The sequence below is a fragment of the Sesamum indicum genome, linkage group LG4 (assembly GCF_026168435.1).
Source record: "Sesamum indicum cultivar Baizhima isolate 11 linkage group LG4, ASM2616843v1, whole genome shotgun sequence".
In the NCBI taxonomy this organism is placed as follows: Eukaryota; Viridiplantae; Streptophyta; class Magnoliopsida; order Lamiales; family Pedaliaceae; genus Sesamum; species Sesamum indicum.
In genome coordinates this window covers 2,614,203-2,634,408 of record NC_142660.1, presented here as the reverse complement: position 1 = coordinate 2,634,408, position 20,206 = coordinate 2,614,203, and the positions used below count along the sequence as shown (strand labels likewise).

General features: G+C 34.3%; 3 protein-coding genes across 3 annotated transcripts; 2 read left to right on the top strand and 1 right to left on the bottom strand.

The window, feature by feature from the left end:
* The first annotated feature begins 2,381 nt into the window (after positions 1–2,381).
* On the top strand, positions 2,382–6,079 carry LOC105159982 (KH domain-containing protein At4g18375). The gene is made up of 7 exons (XM_011077219.3): positions 2,382–2,523; positions 2,989–3,581; positions 3,955–4,350; positions 4,436–4,690; positions 4,876–5,139; positions 5,256–5,320; positions 5,678–6,079. The coding sequence occupies exons 2-7, from the start codon at positions 3,015–3,017 to the stop codon at positions 5,688–5,690; spliced, it is 1,560 nt and encodes a 519-aa protein (XP_011075521.1). The 5' UTR covers positions 2,382–2,523; positions 2,989–3,014; the 3' UTR covers positions 5,691–6,079.
* On the top strand, positions 5,967–7,608 carry LOC105159981 (casparian strip membrane protein 1). Its single transcript, XM_011077218.3, has 4 exons — positions 5,967–6,034; positions 6,607–6,847; positions 6,955–7,078; positions 7,243–7,608. The coding sequence occupies exons 2-4, from the start codon at positions 6,642–6,644 to the stop codon at positions 7,477–7,479; spliced, it is 567 nt and encodes a 188-aa protein (XP_011075520.1). The 5' UTR covers positions 5,967–6,034; positions 6,607–6,641; the 3' UTR covers positions 7,480–7,608.
* Positions 7,609–11,253: 3,645 nt separating this feature from the next.
* LOC105159980 (NAC domain-containing protein 2) lies at positions 11,254–12,733 on the bottom strand. Its single transcript, XM_011077217.3, is given in 4 exon segments — positions 11,254–11,918; positions 12,036–12,094; positions 12,097–12,315; positions 12,445–12,733. Coding segments are annotated over 4 exon segments (873 nt in total). The 5' UTR covers positions 12,623–12,733; the 3' UTR covers positions 11,254–11,501.
* Between the last annotated feature and the right edge of the window lie 7,473 nt (positions 12,734–20,206).

The window sequence follows — 20,206 nt, the reverse complement described above, 5'->3', positions numbered from 1 at the left end:
CACCTAAAAAGCCTGCTCCAAATCTTGACAATCTCCTAGCCCCACCAAAAATATATATTGACATAGAGAAGAGCAAGTACAAGCATAAAAATTCTTGATGAAAAATGCAAGGAACAGGAAGACAAGGCCTCGCACAAACCTCAAGGAACAAACCCTCCTCCATTGAGACACAAAAAAATCCTGTTTTCCACACAGGCACATAAGCCCTCCCACGTGGAGATACACAAATCCCCTCTATGTAGGCACCTAGGTCTCCTTGCAGAGGCACATAAACCCTGCTTCGGGTAGTCACCTTATCGCTCCTCAGGCGAGGCCCTTAAGTTCTGCTTCGAGTATGCACCCACAAATAGGTCGTCTTCTATGGAGGCACATAAATCTTGATCTGAGCAAGCACGAAAGCCCTATTCATAACAGCACATCACTATTGTTAATATTTTCTTGTAGAAAAATAAAGCTCTACACTTAAGTAGGCACAAAAAGCATCCGTTAAGCCCTACTCCATTGAAACACATAAGCCTTGCTCCAAGCAAACACCTTTAGAAAATCCTGCTCTATATAGGCATGAAGTAAGCTCTTCTTTCCTAAGCATGCTTATCTCTTCGGGCCAATCTCTTACCTCTGGTAGATAATGATACCTCTAATAAATGGCAAAATCTCTACCTATTGGGGGGGAGGGGGGCAGGGGGTAAGTGATGCCGATAAAAATAAGCTAGCTCAAAGAGGCCCAAGTGATTTAAAAAGAAGAAAGAGATTGCAAGAGTCTAGAGGAATGCAAGACCTATGGTAAGGAAAAAGTAGTGCCCCCTAAAAAATTCAGTCCAAATAGAGCCCCTCGGTAATCCAGTGGGAAGTACTCCCAAGAAATAAACAGATCTAACAAAGCCTCACAAACCAAGTCAGTTCATATCACGTGGTGTTCACGGATGGCCTAGGTGGCATCCATGTAGGATCTCTAGAAGCACACTCACAAAATCAGATAAGAACCAGCAACCCCCTTGGGAAACATATCGCCTCCAGTTAGAAGTAATCTATAAACTTTAAAAGCTTGGACTTTGGTTTGGAGAAGGTTGTCTCCTCCCACCTAATTGAAAATTCAAGAAGGCATTCTTATCCTAGAATACACCTTCACCTGCAGGAGACTCCAAACGCCCCTTTAGTAGCACTCGTCTCCAACCGACAGGAGATACCCTCCACCAAATTCAAGGGGATCCCTCAACTGTTGAGAGATGACCTTCTATCGAATCCATGAGGGATTCAGACTTGTATAACCACTTTGAGATTATGCTCCACCAAATCCACTAGAATCCTCCACTAAATTTGCGGGGATTCGATCTTCTCCAATTGAATTGTGTTGCCTATAGAGCTCTCCTAGCAGAAAAATATACCTTGTACCTTTATACTAAGATTTTCACCTTCACACTATAATTTTAGTTGAAATTAACACATTAATTTTGTATTTAGAATTTTACATAAATGTCAATCTCTCTCTTGTACACAAAAATAAGAAATAATACTCTCATTTATACTCTCGAATTTCTAGCATTTTATGTCACTATTTTCTACTCCAAGTGGACATGTGAATCATTATTTGATCAGATCAATTGTATATACAATTATATATATATATATATATATGTATTAGCCATTGTGTCATGCTGTACTTATGTGCATATAATTAGATATACACGACATAATTTTTTTTAAAATAAAAATAAATATATTTTTGAAAACGAATCAAGTGATTAACATGAGTGAAAATTAATGAATAAATATGATACTATATTGATAATTAAAAGATGGCATGGACCATTAGAAATAAATAAGTAATTATATTAATACAATATTTATGGTTATAATAGGTAATTTAAAATTTAGTGATGCAGCGTCACAAGTCGTCAGTTGTGAGTAAAAAGTGGCTTTTATGAAATAATCATTGAGGCACACAACACTCCCGTGTATAATATCAAATAGATTAGACATACATTTTAAAAGCAAAAATCAGTATATGATTCAAAATGGATCAAGTGATTAATACGAGTGGAAGTTGATGATAAATATGATAGTACATAGACGGTTAAAAAATAATGTGGATGATTTGAAATAAAAAATAATTATATTAGTAAAAATATTTAATGATATAATTAATATTTTAAAATCTAGAGTAGTGGTCTAAAAACTACTGGAAAATGCATTTTCTTTTTTTCTTCATATTTTTATACATAAAATTTTGAAATAATAAATTCGCAAACAAATTAGGTATTATGCAATAGGATATTTTTGTGAATTCCCATTCCCTTCTTGTTATGATTTTTTTTTTTTTTTAATTTGTATTTACCCTAAAATTCCTTTAACCAACTCTTTCCCTAGATATTTTGTGAAATTTTCTAATCTGCCCTTCAACATTTTCAGAAGCGGTTATACTGAATACACACACACACACACACACTCTACAACATAGTTCAACATTTGCGCCCCTGAAGGAATTCAACGGCGAAACCATCTTCCTCATCTCTCTACCTCTCCGTAAGAGCATTCACCTGTTTAATCTCAACTGTGAATCTCCGGTCTGCATTCTTTATGCTCTTTCTTGCTTGAAATTATTGAATTCTGAAACTGATATTTCTTCGCGTAAAGGTGCAACCTTTCAGGTTATTCATGAAATAATTCAGTCTTTTTGTTATTTTTTGTTCCAATTAGCATTTTCAGTTTAATGGGTTCAGCTTTGTTTGGTACATAGACAGTTTCTGTCACAAGAAACTGGAAAACAAGAACGATTCTTTAACTTGTGTACTGTGGCCTGAGCATTTATTGTTTCTTTGTATACGTTTCTCTGATTTTCCGTGTCTTTGTTTTCTGAATGCATGTGCGTCTACAGCTTCATGTTTGACGTGGAACGGTTTTGTATCTGCATTTTGCATTTCCATTTGAATTGGATTGTTGATTTTTTGTCACCTTGTATAACAAGATAATGGATTGTATTTGTTGCAGTTAGGTAGATAAACCCTGATAAGAAAATGGGCCAGCGAAGTGATTACGGAAAAGGGTCGCAGGTACTGTCTGAATATTCTGGAAATGGAGGGAAAAGAAGAAATGTGAATGATGAAAAAGAACAAAACTCTATTGGACTGGATCATACGGTTTACCGTTATTTGTGCCCTTTGAGAAAAATTGGGAGCATTATTGGTATTGGTGGTGATATTGCTAAGCAGTTGAGGGCCCAGACTAATGCGAGGATTAGGATTAGTGAAACTATTCCGGGGTGTGACGAACGCGTTATCACCATTTATAGCACAAGTCATGAAACCAACATTTATGGAAATGAACACATTTCTCCTGCACAGGATGCGCTGTTTAGGGTGCATGATAGGGTGGTGGCTGAAGAACCGCCACTGAATGGTCCGTTCGAGGAACCTCAGCAAGTTACTCTGCGCTTGCTTGTCCCATCAGATCAGATAGGTTGTGTGATCGGTAAAGGGGGGCAAATAATTCAGAACATACGCAATGAGACTCATGCTCAGATCAGAATTTTGGGCAGCGATCATTTACCACCTTGTGCTCTGAGTTCTGATGAACTTATCCAGGTACTTTAACCATGTTAATTTCTCTTTATATCCATGTTTCCTAAAATTTTATGAAATAATCTGCCACTTTCCATTTCTGGTAATTCACAATTGTTTCAAAATGAACATTCATTTATGTTATTAGTGGTTTTATGGAGCAAGAACATATGCGTATAAGATTCCCCATTCACACCCTTTGGAAATGAAGTGGAATTTTCTTATCTAATTGGTGCCCATTTTAATATGAACAATATCCACAACCCACTCCTGATGTCTTTAAAAGGTTAGTTTGGTTACGAATGCCAATCTTATGTCTTGTTTCCTAGATATCAGCTTTTTGTTATTGGTTGAAAGAATCTGGTTGGTGAGTTTCTTTTTCATGCTGAAATATCAGATAAATGGGGAAGCCACTGTTGTGAAGAAAGCTCTTTATGAAGTCGCGTTTCGTCTTCATGAAAACCCGTCGCGGTCACAGCAATCACTATTGAGTAGTCCAAGCATTTACAGATCTGGAATTACATTTAGTAATCCACATGTAGGTGGACGACCTGTTGGTGTGACCTCATTAATGGGTCCTTATGGGAATTACAAAAACAACGGCAGAGATTGGTCTTTTATGATGAAGGAATTCGCACTTCGTTTAGTTTGTCCAACTGAAAATCTTGGTGCCGTAATAGGCAAAAGTGGTGCCATTGTCAAACAAATAAGACAGGAATCAGGTGCATCTATAATAGTTGATAGTTCTGGTGCTGATGAAGATGACTGTATTATATCCGTCTCTGCTAAGGAGGTGAGCATAACTGGACATAATTCTGCTCATATAGCAAATGAACTAGGTGTTAATCAATGTACTAAACCCTTTTCTGCTATTGTAGTTGTTTGAAGCTCCTTCTCGGACTATTGATGCGGTGATGCGGTTGCAACCGAGGTGCAGTGGGAAAATGGAAAGAGATTCAGGTGATTCTGTGATCATAACTCGTTTGCTAGTCTCAAGCTCAAGAATTGGATGTATCATTGGTAAAGGTGGGGCAATTATTAAAGAGATGAGGAGTACCTCTAGAGCAAACATTCGTATTTTTTCTGACGAGAGTGTTCCCAAAGTTGCATCTGAAGATGATGAGATGGTCCAGGTGAATAAATTTGTGCCATGCATTTTGGCATCTGCTTTTCATGTTTACTTGTCTTCGTACCAGCCTTTGTTTACATGTCCATGCATTTTCCCATCTTATTTTTGTAATATTTAATTCTATGTACTATCCTTGAGGCCATGAGTTTCAGATGCTAGCACTTAAATCTTTCATATAATGCTGACCAGATAACTGGGGATGCGCATGCTGCTAAAAATGCATTGTTACAAGTAATGCAGCGCTTGAGAACCAATGTATTTGAGAATGATGGAAATTCGTCCGCATTTCCTATACCTGCTCAATCTCTTGCAACATCAACAGAGACATTTGGTCAAAAGTATGTAACTCCTGATAACAGAACACGTAATCCAGGATATTCTACTTACTCTGGTGGCTACAGTTCTAAAACCTTGCCTTCAACTGGCAACTATGGGAATTATGACGATTCACAGGTAAGCTTGATTTTGGATTGACTCGGCTGGATTCTGTCTCATACATTACATTCATTTTGGAACACGATCTTCAAACATTTCCCTTCTATACATCTGATCCAAGTCCAATGATTCAGGTTGTCAGTGAAAGTGCTTATGGAGCATATCCTGTTTATTCAGCTGGTCGCCCTACCGGTTCCAGGTAGAAAAGCTTATCCCCCTTGAAATTCTTATGAAAAATAAGTGTAAATTACAGCCTCTTTAAGCTCACAACTTGCTTGCTTCTGTTTGCTTGTAATTCTTTCTTTGGAGGTTTTGAATGGTTAGCTTCTACTTCTTCCAAACTGTCATAGTTTCTTCAAGGAGATCTTATGGTTAGTCTAATGTTTTTGGCTGTGTCTGATATTGGTTGGACTGTGACACTCTTTTCTCGTCCGGTTTTATTAATACACTAATCAATGCATTTATTTGTTTAACTTGTTATCTCTGTCCTATGTAGCCTGAATTCTAATACGGCTTATTTTCATGTTTTCTTTCCCGTCATCTGTTTCTAAAACAGCTATGCTGCATGATGCTTAAAGCTACCATTATTACCCCATTTGGCAATGCCTACAGCATAAGACAAAGCAACGAGAACCAGATGAAGATGTCCTCAAACATCGTCTTCTAATGAAAAACTTGTTGCTGGGTACCTTCAAATATTATGCTTTGATGACTAATATAACAACTGAAGTCCGTTTCAGTACAGTGATATCCTGTGGATGAAATCTGGATTTTGTTTAATCGTTCTGTTGGTACAGGGTTTGCTCGAACAAGCTTTTTGATTAATCTCCTTTGCCGTTGGCTATGTATTTATTCATCTAGGAGAATTATGTTGCTGCTGCTTTTTCATGGTTCAAAACTTTCTCAGACAACGGTATATTTGCTCCTCGCTGTATATACGCGTGGTTTCTTTCTCCAATTGCAGGCGAATAAAGAAGATGATACTTTGAAGAACGATTTCAATTGTGGCCAATATACTGATATACCATATAGCATTTAATTAAAGATAAGTATGGCCTATGCTGCAGTGATAATTCAAGCACCAATTGCTGAGTGCTAGTGCCTTCATTTATATATTTTCTCTTCTTGATTATAAAAAGTCAATTAAATCAGCTTTTTCATCCAATAAATTGTTTAAGTTCGTTCTAAAACACCATCAGAAAAGGGTATTATCTTGAAGCAGATTATTCCAAAAACTCACTGACAAAAAGAAGCAATGAAATAGGCCACATAGGAGTTCAGCACATAAACTAATCAAATCCTGTGTAATTTGATGAGGGAAGCAAAGTTGCATGACTACAAATCTCCGAAACCTAATCCACATTGCTTATATTCCATTGGTGGATTACATGGGAAGATCCAGAATTGCTTTCATATGCTAATTTGTAGCAGTCGAAGAATGTTCTTGTTCAAGTCTCAGACTGCCTGAATTCTATTTAAACACAGACTCAGCTGAGGTAAGAACATTGAAGCACGGGAGAATGAAGCCAGAAGGAACAGCTGGTCAAGAATCCAAAGAATTAGGACTGAGGAGAGGATTTCCAATACTAGAACTTGTGCTCAGAGTTGTTGCAATTCTTGGGACATTAGCAAGTGCTGTGGCAATGGGAACAACTGATCAAACACTTCCCTTCTCCACGCAAACTGTGTTATTCCAGGCTCAATACGACGATATCCCAACTTTCAGGTTCTTAACAAGGAACCTTGTACTTTTCTCCTGTCATATGATTCATTTCATTACGTTATTGACAATACTCAAAACGGAAACGTTTTTGTTTTCTAACTGTTGAATAGGTTCTTTGTGATCACAAATGCACTAGTATCTGGATATCTTGCAATTTCTCTTCCTATGGCCGTTTATCACGTTATCAGAACAGGAGCAGCAAAGAGTCGAGCATTGCTGATTTTCTTGGACGCGGTAATAAAGAACTTCCTTCTCTCCGTTTTCTTATTCAGTCACTCATAGACCCCAAAAGGGAATGCCAAACCATCGATATCCTACTTTTACGTTTGCCTTATGACTTCAGAAGACCTCGGTTTACCCTACTACAGCATGCATAACTAGAACTTATGTTTCTGCAGACAATGTTGTCCGTACTAACTGCAGGAGCCTCCGCAGCAGCAGCCATCGTATATTTAGCACACAAGGGGAACGCATCAGCAAATTGGCTTGCTATTTGTCAACAGTACCAGAAATTTTGCGAGCGAATCACAGGATCTTTGATTGGTTCTTTTGGTGTAGTTCTTATTTTTGTTCTGTTGATCCCTTTGTCAGGTTTAGTATTGACTAGGCAGCGGTTATTGCCAAGAGTTGTGTGATGATGAGACAATGATCGATGTGCTTCGTAGGTTGTACCAATGGATTATGAATTTTCGTTGCTACGACACTGCTGCGGAATTTTGGTGGAAAAAATTGCTAAATGATATTCGTAGACTACAAAATTTCCACTTCTATTGCAACAAAATTGGCTACAGATTTTTTGTTACTATATGTGATATCCCATGCCACATGGATTATGAACTAATAAGATAAACAATAATAAGCATTGAGTAAGAACTCAAGCGCATCAATTGGATTTTTTTGGCGAGTTGTTAACAATTAAATTTCAGGATGCACTCCGATGGGTTTGGAGGCAATCCTCGAGTCCAACAGGCTCTCGAGTTCGGGGTGTGACAAATGGTATTAGGGTCAACCACCAAGCAAAATCGGGAACTAAGTGATATCCAAGATAAAGTGCTACGTGCTTGAAAGTGATCCAGAAGCGTGACACATGAATATAACAATAAATATTTCATAATTAATATTATAAAAATTATTAAATATTTGCAATAGATATTTCATCATTACTTCAACAAAGATTAGCCACAAAACCTAAACATATTAGATGCCTAAAGAAAAGAGGTACAAGAATCCGTAGTCATGAGATAGATACAAAAAGAAAAATAACTCTAATCAAAATTAACTACAGAGGCATAGATTTCGGAAGTAGTTACAGTCATTTTTGTAGCTATAAATACATATATTTGAGTATCTGTCACGGCTAGGCCGAAGCGGATGCCTTGTCTTTTAGTAGTGACAAACTGACAATGCAGAAATGCATGTTCTGGTGATTTTTCTAAAAAATTTAGGTTATGAGTTGTAAATCTAGGAATTACCGTAATGTTTGCAGTGTCAAAGGCCCATGCAAATTGATTATCCGGTGAATCGAAAGCCGATCTTTCTTTCGAGTTTTTAACTTAGATGTTTTAGTTTGAATCACATTCCGTGAAATCAAAAGTACTAATCTTATCATGAACATATTATAGTTGTCCTATTAAAAAAAGTGAATTAATTATACGACAAATGCAGTAATATTTATAATATGAATTGATTTGACGTAAAAGAACATAATTCAGGTACAAATTTCCCATCCGATAAAAGAAGTCCCCTTTTTTTGGTACTAGATTGTAAGATTTATTGTTTTTATTTAATTTTCCATTAATCTTGGAGAGGTTTAAGATAAGGGTCATGTAGATATCAAGAAAAAAGCATTGTAGGCGACCCATACAAAAATCCCCACATGTGAAGACATGTAAAGGCGCATTTCGCATCAATAATTTATGCAATTTGGTCAAATTGAAACAGTTGGGGGTGTGGTTTTTGAAAGTGATGTAGTGAAGTTGCCATTGAGTTTTAACAGTATAAGTCGTGAATTGAGCTGGCACGACTAGGTTTCTTGACTGGACAATCTTTATAAATAAACATTTGACTAGCAGCAAATCGTGCATCATGTCTTGCTCAGCTACCTGTTCCAGCTGGGAGCCCCCACAACCAATGACCACTCCAGATCTGTCAATAATTCAAATTAATTGGATAATTGGACTTCCATCCCTCAAAATTTGATATAATTATACATTTTAAAACAATTACCTCTAACAAATACTGAGGTTTGCTTTCAGTTAATAAATAGGTCCCTCTATTACTGAAAACTCACTAAATTTGCTTATATTAACAAAAAAAAAAATTAAATGAAAATTGATACTTGTCATTGATTAATTTATTACTAACTTATTGCAAGTCAAACAAATTTTTTTCGATTAATGAAGAAATATCTCTTCGCATGCATTACTGTATGAAGACGTATGAAGGTAATTTGGTTATAAAAAGATTTATTTGAATTGTAAATCACTAATAAGCCAATCGAGGGTAACTATAAATTTTTATCCATTTTTTTTTTATTAATATTAACAAATTCGATAATGTGACTAACGAAATGACTTATTTGTTAGACAGAAGCAGACCTCACGGATGCTATATGTAATTTTTCAAAATACAGAGGATCTATGTGTAATTTTTTCTTAATTATTTATTATGTAATTTCAAAGAATAATTAATTATATACTAATAAAGTGTAATCCATACTAATATATAAGAGAAGACATTTTTCTCTCATAAATGACGGTTATAACACCGTGACACTGATTTTATTATTATGCCAATAATAACCCTAAGTTTATTTTATTTTCTTTTTTTCTTTATTACTTTTATTCTTTCTTATTTTTTTTGAGATGTGATGTGTTGATTTATATATATCTTTTTCTATTTATAGTATATTTTAAAATATAAAATATTATTTATTATATGGCCTGAGGCATTAGTAAAATTATAATCTAACTAGTTGAACGTGCCCAAGTCAACAACCCCCCCCCCCGTTATTCCTATACATGGATAAAAATTCGTAAAATCAAAACACACGGAATCACACGGAATTAATACAAGAAAAAATATTATACTTTTTATATGATTATTTATTTATCTATAATTATACATCAAACATATATATAATAAATATATATATTTATAAATATAATTGAATCAGATTCGAAATAAAATTAATTGTGGACACTATTATATTTGCATGCGTTTCAATTGTAAAAATTGACTATGACTTTGATTTCCTTTATGTACGTAATATATAGTTAGGTAAGAAGAATTAATTTAATTATGTACCTTAATTCAAAGTTATATTTTTAAAACTTAATTAAAATAATTCATTAAGGTATTAATTAAGATAATTAGATGGGTGGCAATATAAGTATTAAATAAATTGGTTCTCATCCAAAGAGGGAACGTACGTCCTAATTAAAATTAAATGTCGATGTCACTAAAGTGATGCATGCTCATATATACACTTCATGCATGCACCTCAGATATCAACTTCATAAATTAAGGGATAAGATCAGTATATATGGGCTTAATTATAGTTTTAATTTTACCAAACATTTAATTTTCAATAAAAAAAATACCTAAAATACCCCTAATTGATTAACTATATCCCACTATCCTCCCACCCGCCTTTTTAAGAGTACTTTTCTATGTACTTAAAATAGATCGATGAAAAATGATATACATCAAATTTTTAGGTTTTTCACAGATCTGAATGCGACTTAATACAATCAGGCCAGAAACCCGACTTAATTAATCAATCAGCTACTAAAATAATGGAAGAGTTGGAAGGTCCAAATTTTCTAAAATGACCACCTAATTAATTCTATGTGCAACTTTATTAGATTCCTATGTAGTTAAAAGTCGTCCATGTTTTTCAAACGGCGGCGCAACTTGATTCCTAAATTATTCAACTTTTTTTATTTCTACATCTGCTTAAGTCCAGCAGCCGTCGTTTGTTTGTTTCAGACTATTGTAAGAATATTGGCGAAATTGGAGGACTAATTCTACAATTTAGGATGCTTTCACAATTCAAATTTATCCCGAAATTTTATATTTATATATAGTAACATATTTTGTTAAAATTTACAAAAATAACAAAAAAGCCAATGCTAATAACGGTGGAGTACTCACGTACTAAATGTCTATTAGTGGGAGGGGACTTTCTTTTCCATGTTATGGTCTATTTTTATAATTGTGTTTAAAGAAGCATGGGTTAAATTTAGGTCTAGTTTGAAATTACCTTAAATTGTGGGACTAATTTTGCAATTTTACCTATTAAAATTCATATACATGTTTAAATTTTCACACACATACACATATACGTATATATATATATCATTCATTTCTAATATATGATCAAAATTGATTCCCTAACTCACCCGACATACGAAAAAGGTATATCATTCCAAAACCAATATGATAAATGTACAAACTGCTTTATCTTTATCTGTGTAGTAACAGGATCAGATGAGATAATCATGCACAACAGTTGTTTTGTACAAGATAAGACTTGCAAGATATTCATAAGTACTTGTGCATTGACAATGACAAGTTTGCCATCTTCTTTGTACAGTTGACGATGAATGAGCAATTTGCATCTTCACCCCATTTCCATCCATATATGCTTGATTTGTCACTGCATTTCAAACACTGGATTCTCAAGAACTGGCTGATTACTGTTCACTTGATGAAACTTCATCATCATGGCTTCTGCACACGGCAGCTGCTGCTGCGCTTGCCCTAACTGGTAATATTTTTCGCCGGCCAGCGAAAAGTTGCCGTTGTTGCTAAGTGGTGTCGACGTTTCTTGAGCATTGTCACTCAGAAGTTGGGAGATTGAGCCCATGTATTCAAACTCCCATAGATGAGTTAGGGAGCAAGTTCTTGGGAATTTGTATGGTTGTGGTTCAGTATTGGCATGACTATTGTAAGTAGTGGTAGGCACTAGTTGAGAGAATGAGTGATTCTCATCATCAACTCTAATTTGTTGATCACATGTTCTTCCCAAATTCTTCTTCTTGTAGATTCTACATAGCACCCAATCATCCAACTGGTGATACACATCAAATACAAGTTATTGATGGTCAGCACAAGTTGTGATCTTGCCTAGTCCAATAGACCTGATCTGTACAAGAATTTTTCAAAGAGATTAATTAGGATGGCTTACCCTCATGGAGCCATTTTGCTTGAGGGGTTGCGACCTTGACTCGCTCAATCGGTACTCTGCATGATCCAATCGGTCTTGATGCCCTTTGGCGGCCTACCCTTGTAGAAAACAAGGGCTTTCTTGATACCTACATACTTTGATCCACTATAGATGGCTTTGTCCGTGCCCGTGGCCTTCCAATACCCTGACACAGCCGCCCTATTGGGACGAACCCCATTAGGGTACTTCCTATCTCGAGGGCTAAAAAAGTACCATTCATTTTCCCCAAACTCAGCCTTCGCTGAACTCAACCATTCACATGCAACGAAACCATCAATTAGTACAAATACGACATATTTCTATTAATGTTGTGTGAAACTACGTGGCCTACATATAATAAAGCAATATAATTCATATAGTACGTACTAACCGGGCAACTCCCAAGGATCAAATTTGTAGATATCGACTTCAGGGATGATGGAGACGGGGCATGGCCTCGACGTTGCCTGGTTGCGGAGGTAGTGCATTATTAGCTCCTCATCGGTTGGATGAAATCTAAAACCAGGGGGAAGGGCTGAGCTATTTCTTCCTACCATATTCTTTGTCATAACAAGAACACACAAATATTAATTAGCTAGATCTAGTAGTATGTGTGACAATATTTAGCCTTCTTCAAGTTTTTATCTCTTGTTTAGGGGTGGGGGTGGGGGGGGGGGGTATGATGAGAAAAGAGAAGAGGGAGTTTGAAATGTTTGCAAGAAGATTGGTAGGCAATTTATATTTGAGGGTTTGTTGTCATGTTATGGATGACATCATACATATATACAGTTTGTATGTATTTGATTAGGTTGTTTTTGACTTTCGCTTTCATGTAATGGATGAGCAAATGCTGCAAGCTACCTAACCACACCCATACTTGCGGGATTACTTCAAAATGCTCTACTTTGCTTTCTTTATTCTTCTTTTTTTTTTCTTCTTTATAAATCTATAATTATAATTAAATACCTGCATATTATTAATTCTTTTTATGTATAATTACGCACCCTCTCCTAAAGTTTGGTATAGTTACACATAAAATTTTTTATGGTTTGAAAAATTACATCAATATCCCTGAGGTTTGCTTTCATCTATTAAATAAGTCCTTCGCTAGTCAAAATTCAATGAGTCTATTGATAATAATAAAAAAATTGAATGAAAATCACTATCTATATTTAATTGATTTATTACTGGCTTATTGCAGATCAAAAAAAAATTCGACTAAACTACCTTTATAACGGTGAAGATATATATACCTTTACAAATACATTAACGTGTTAATATGTATAAAGGTAATTTGATCATAAAAAATATTTTATTTGACCTACAACAAATCAATAATAAGTCAATGTTGAGTAAAAATAGATTTTTATTCGGTCTTCTGTTAATATCAACAAATTCGATAAACTTTGACCAAATGAGGTACTTACTTGTTATACAGAAGCAAATTCAAGAATACTAAATATAATTTTTCAAACCACAAAAAATGTATATCTATATAATTAATTATACCAAATATCCGGATAGTGTAATTAATGGAATTCAAATTAAACTTGGCCGCCTTTGATTTTTGAAATAATTCTTACGCGTTTTGGAACCAAAATATCTACATTTGGCATGAGTATATACACATGCATACGTATGTATTCGTAGAAAAATAACGTTGTACAAATCCAACAAACTCATGCATGCATGCATGTGCCCCATGTTCATTAATCTTTTAACATCAATTATTGCAATGGCTTTTGGACTTTTGGTACGTGTTACTGACCAGTTCAGTTCTTTCTGTAGAAAAAAGCTTCTAATAGTAACCCTATTCTTTTTCTTCTCAGGACAGTAATTAAATTAAGTAGTTAGTTTAATTAGAATGCATGTAAATATTATACATCTGAGTTCATATTTGTTCACACAAATCCATTCCAAGATTTTGACAAAAGAAATTAAAAGGCATATTTAGCTCACTATTTAATAATGAGGATTTCGGCTACAATTTATATTTAAATAAAAAAAATCTGATTTAGAGTTAGATTCGACCTAGAATTTCGATCTTTCAAACAGACTTCAATTTCTTAGGTAAATGTTTTGGTTATACGTAAAATCATAGCGAATGTTGATCAGTCATAGTTAGAATTTGAGTTTTTATGTCGATTTTGTCTGATCGTGATAAATAGTATTGATTTACTATTATTTTTAGTCATTAATTATTTATGATGTGTGAAAATTATTTTTTTTGTAATACATTAATATTATTTTAAACTATATTTTATTGCACATTGGTGTCAAAATACATCAATATCCATGAAGGATCGCGTGGTACGGCCTGAAAACGCACTAGCGAAGCGGTAGCATAAAACGCATACAATAATTAAAAATTAAAGTGTAAAACAATGAATTCAAGGGGGTGTACCTTTGGAGTTCTCAGGCATTCCATGTAGTATGAAAATTATGCAACAATAAAGAATTAATCATACGAGGCTATTGTTCAAAATAAGAGGAGGGGCATAAGTGTAAAATCGAATTTTACCTCTTAAAGTTTCAAGCTTCCAACCAAGCAACTTTGTCTAATTTGCCCACTCGAGATTTCAATGTAGGAATCCTCCAAAGATGATTCATACCACATCAGAATAAACGATGCCTTGATCCCTTTACTAGAAGGAATCGAGGCCAAAGTCTCACTCTTTGTGAGAAGAGAGGGGCGACTAAACATATAGAGTATGAGCAGAATTTTTCTTTTTTCTTTTTTTGTATTGTGTAATGAATTATTATCATACTAATTATACACGATATATATTTATATATCTTGAATAGATAAACTAGAATGTGTCTATATACATTCTATTATCTATAAAGCAACTCTTTAATCCATTCCAAATGAAGAAAAGTCAAATTATGACCAAGCTAGTACTTTCGAAAAATGCAATTCTTTGGTCAACTTTCTCTCTATCAATTTTGCTAGTGGACCTCAATGAGTGGGCTGATTTTATGTAAAATAAATTCAATACCCAATAAATTTTAATTAAATACAATTTAATAAAATTCATTTAATTGAGCTCACTAGGTATTTAATCTAATTAAATACTCAATCCCAAAATTTCTCTTATTTAAACTTGGACTATCCATCCAATGGACCCCCATATGTGAGTAATCCAATTACTTACACATTATGGAATTAATTCTAAATTAATTCCTTATTCTTTCTCGGTGATTTGTGTGTGACTGTTTAAGTTCATCTTTCAGCTAGACTTGGACTAGTGACCAACAGTAACAATTAATTAAATCCAATTAATTAATTGTTCTTGATCAATCCTTGATCAAGAAAGTCGCTACCATGGGTGGCCGTCTAGCAATGGTCCATGACACTAGAGACTAGATCAATGTCCATGTGAACATTTAGACTCTCGAGTCCATATGGGTACGATCCTTCCATCTACGTCTTTCAGCCTTAGTCTAAGGCATGAAATTTGGTGTCGGTTTTCATCCTGGACTAGATATCTATGCTTAATACTTGAGATCACGTTACGCCAAGTTTCTAGACATAGAACCTCTTTTTCCTATTCAATCAAGCCACAGGTTCATAAGGCGTGAATATATCTTCAAGTGCGTAGGAGATACCTGTCACACACCGATAAGGGACGAATCCTCTTCTTGGAACTTATCGTCCTCGCTACATACTCTTACTGCACTGGACAAGGCTTATGATGATCATGTCTGCGACACAATCACCTCTCGCTAAGATCTAAGATATAGTCATCGCATGCATGTGACTGCCGTGATTCCTAAAGTCTAAGGACTACTCCCGTGCTATCAGAATCGGGGATTCGTGTCATACCAACCAAACCTCCAAGGCTTTCATATAACGATCCCCCCGAGTCAGTTCAATCAGTTAACCACCTTGTCAACTAACCCACTGAAATAGACGTCCAACGTCTGTCGTCGATGAAATATGGCACTCATCCAATAAAAGTAATACTTAGTGCAAGTCTCAGTAGGACTTTGGATGCCCAATCTCGAGGTCCTCGACTTGAAACGTTTCAGACCAACCCTCAGAAGTTGGTTACCTAGCCGCCATCCAATGCACAGCCTAACTACATGGTTTATTAAATGGTCTGTAGGCATCTGTTGTAACGTCAAAGCAAAGCTTAATGTAATTGGTAAGTACAACACACATGTGTGCCGAAGACGAATACTTACCATATTTGTCGAGACAATATTACTTAAATAAAGCTTGCTTGAATGGTTCTAAAAACTGCCAATCTAATTAGCTTTTGATCACCTATTTCAATAATCCAAATATAGCATTGATGTGCATAATAATAGGCTAGCCCAAAGAGGCCCAAAAGATCCAAAAAAGAAGAAAGAAACGAAAGGCACGTAATATCTTAGGAGACCCAAGTCATGAGAGGCCCAAAAACACTTAGCGGTCTTGACAGGTGCCCCCCTAAAAACAGACAGGCGGGCGGCCTTGGTAGGTGCCCTTTAGAAAGCAGACAGACTGGCGACCTTGGCGTGTGCCCTCCAGAAAATAAGATTGGCAAAGAAAAGAGGTTGAAGGCATCCCACTTTCATTTGGCCCATGAAGATATCTAAAGCCTAAACCAAGTCCGCCAATCCATGATGAGGACAGCCCGCTGAAAATTACCAGGCTCAGCCCAAGAGGGAAGCTAAGTACACTAAGAACGGCCCAAGAAGGAGGCCTGGTACAAGACCTGCCTTCCAAACCCAGCCCTGGGGGAAGGGAGGCACCCTCAAGAAGCTGTACAAATTGACCTAGAAGGACTCCTTGCAGAACAAGAGTTCTCGCATAGAGGGAGTCCTCCTCCAACCAAAGACGTGTTGCTCAAGTTAAGGAGGAGATAAAATCGTGCCTTATCCTCGAATTTTCGCCTTCTTTCTCGGAAAGGCAGGTCACCCTAAAGTTCCTACCAAGAGGAACTCCTTCTATATAAATACAAGTAGCACCCCTCAACACTGATACCTGCAGCACCCCTTCAAGAAGTTGGAAATTGTTTTGCTATTTTGCTGCAACTCTCAATTCGTGCTTTTGTCATATTTTACTCACGAAATCTTTATTTTTTATTTCAATTTCTCATTTCAGCATCGCTCAAGAGGGACGCCTTCTTCAGTCCTCCAACAGGGACACCACCTTCCGTCCACCAAAAGGGACACCCTCTAGAATTCGGAAAATCACTCTCTATTCTTACTTTAGCATTCGAATTGCAATCTTAGCATGATTTCTCTCATGAAATTGCTTACTCTATCACGATTTCTCATTACATTTTATTTCTTACAATTATTTTTCTCCTGAATTCGATACCAACTTGGGCATGCAATGCTAACGCCTGTTTTGCAGGTCCCCCCTTCAAAATTGGTATTTGCTTCGGTTAAATCTCTGAGCATAGTTCATATCAATTGGACCCGTACGTTTTTTAAATACATCAACCATAAAATATGCTTCTATTCTTGTAAGTTAGATATCAATCAATCACTATGTCAAAGGATAATTATCATAATTTATATTATTTTTCTCGTTTTATTTTCTTTTTTGATATTTCTAGTAGATTAGGCAACTTTTAATTAAATTCGGTCAACAACGTGAAGAGACTATATTGCTTTTTCATATAAATAAATAAAATATAATTTGCTAATTAAATTAAGAGTAAATTACAACAATCTCCCCTAAGATTTCGTATAATTTCTAATACCCCCCTTATTATTTTTGAAAAATTACCAATATTCCTTAATTTTAATAGTCATCTAACAATTAGCTCACTCCATTATTCTCCATTAGATTTCTATTTAATTTTTTATGGTGAACTGACTAAAATGTCCTCGTGTACTATGAATTATAATTTTTTATTTATTTTTTAATTTTTTTACTAACTAAGTGGATAATTTTATTATAATTTTAAACTTTTATATTCACTCCATCCGATTTTGTTATAAATTTTATTTTTTTAAAAAAAGAAAAAACACAATAAGAGTGTATTCATACATTTATCCAATAATTACATAATTTCATCAAATTTTATGAGATATTTATTATTTTTAAATAATAAAAAAATATTCATAATTATATCAAATTTTTAGAGAGATAATTGTGATTTACTTTTAAATTAATTGAACAATTCAAAAGTTCTGGGCTAGTCAATGGCATGGCGTGCATCCTCCCAAAATAATAGCTATCAGGAGCCACTTAAAAAGAGGACACGTGTCCTTAAATTCCTCGAATGGATGGGTGACACAAAAGATAAAATAAAAGAAAAATAAAATAAATATTATTGGCTGGTTTAACTTGTGGTTCTTGTCATCTGCCCACTTCACGGCTTTGCTTCACACATCATCTTCTTCATTTTCTAATTTTTCTTTTAATAAACTATATAGATTATTATAATCATAATTTTTAATTTATATCTATATCTATATATATAATACAATTGGGTATTGTCTGCTTCGACTTTGCAAAAATCTTACAATTTTATCATAAAAAAACGCTTCGTTTAAAAAGAGAAAGTTTGAAACTTATAAACTATACAGATCATTATAATCAAAATTTCAATTTACATATCTGATGCAACTGAACGTTGTCAGTTCCAACTTAGCATGAGTCTCACGATTTTATCTTGAAAAAATATTTCGTTAGGGAGATGAGATATTAAAACTTGTAAACTACTCAAATTCCTCATTTACAATTGATACATAAATTTTATGTATAATTATTATTAGTAATATAGGCATACGTCCTACGTTGGATTTGCAGATATTTTTCATATTACAAGGTATTAATTACATTAATAGATATCGCATGAATTAAAATAAATAAATAAATATGATGAATAGAATTGAGGCTCGTGACCTTATAATATTAATAATAGAGTTTTTGAGTTTTGTCCACTTAATTTAAATTTGATTAGCCACCAGATTGTTGATTAGAACACGTGGAATCAAAATTAAATTAAGTAATGATGGTAGGTCTTAAAACCTTAATTAATTGATGCCACGTGTTTGGGGAGAGATCATTTGGGATTAACATTATCTTATCAACACGTGGCGTGGTGGAATTGTGCTCTATTTTCCTTGGGGGAAAAAAAAGAAAAGATTTTATTAATTTATTCCAAGAAATAATTATACTCCTCTACTCGAGATTCTGTATAATTATATATAAATTTCATGTGTCTTGAAAATTACATCTAACATTTATGAATTTTGCTTTCGTCTACTACATAAGTCTTCATTGATCAAAATTCACTGAATTTTACGATATTAACCCAAAAAGATTGAATGAAAATTGATATTTACCCTCGAGTGACTTATTAGTGAATTGTAGCAGGTCAAACAATTTTTTCTGACTAAACTACACTTATAATGGTGAAAATATACCTCTTCACATGCATTAACCCGTGAAGACTTATGAGGGTTATTTGGTCATAAAAAGATACTTTTGACCTGCATTAACTCAGTAATGAGCCGATATGGGGTAAATATAGATTTTTTCCAATTTTTACTATTAATGTACTCAAGTTCGGTGAATTTTGACTAACGGAGGGATTTATTTATTATATAAAAATAAATATCATAGATTTTAAATGTAATTTTTCAAATTATAATCAACGAAGGGATAGTAATTATCCCTTATTCCAAAGATAAAATTAAGAATATTATTGTGAATCTCATGGATTTATTTTTCTTAATTAATTTATTGACTTTTTTTTTTTTTTTTTGAAAAAGTTGAAAGTCTTTATTTATTCATTTAATAAGATGCATGAAGGTTAGTAGTGGGGTTGTCTTTATTGACTCCTTTTTATGGAATTATTCTATTCCAAAGTGGAAGACTTGTTCATCTACAAACTCACCAACACTTACCACATTGTTTATTATTCTCACTACAAAACAAAAAATAAATTATTCCCCCAATTCTAAATGACTATAATTTCAAATTAAATCTATAGTGTTTACTACAATATTTTAAAATTAATACAAAAATTTAAATTCGGACTATGATTAACCAGCATTCATTATCATTTTAATTACGGCTAAAACTTTTGACATAATTTTTAGTTGTGGCTAATGTTTTGGTCTTATAATCGTTGTATGATTATGGTTAATTAATTTTTACTGTAATTTTTTACTTTTAACTATGATAATCAACAATAACAGAA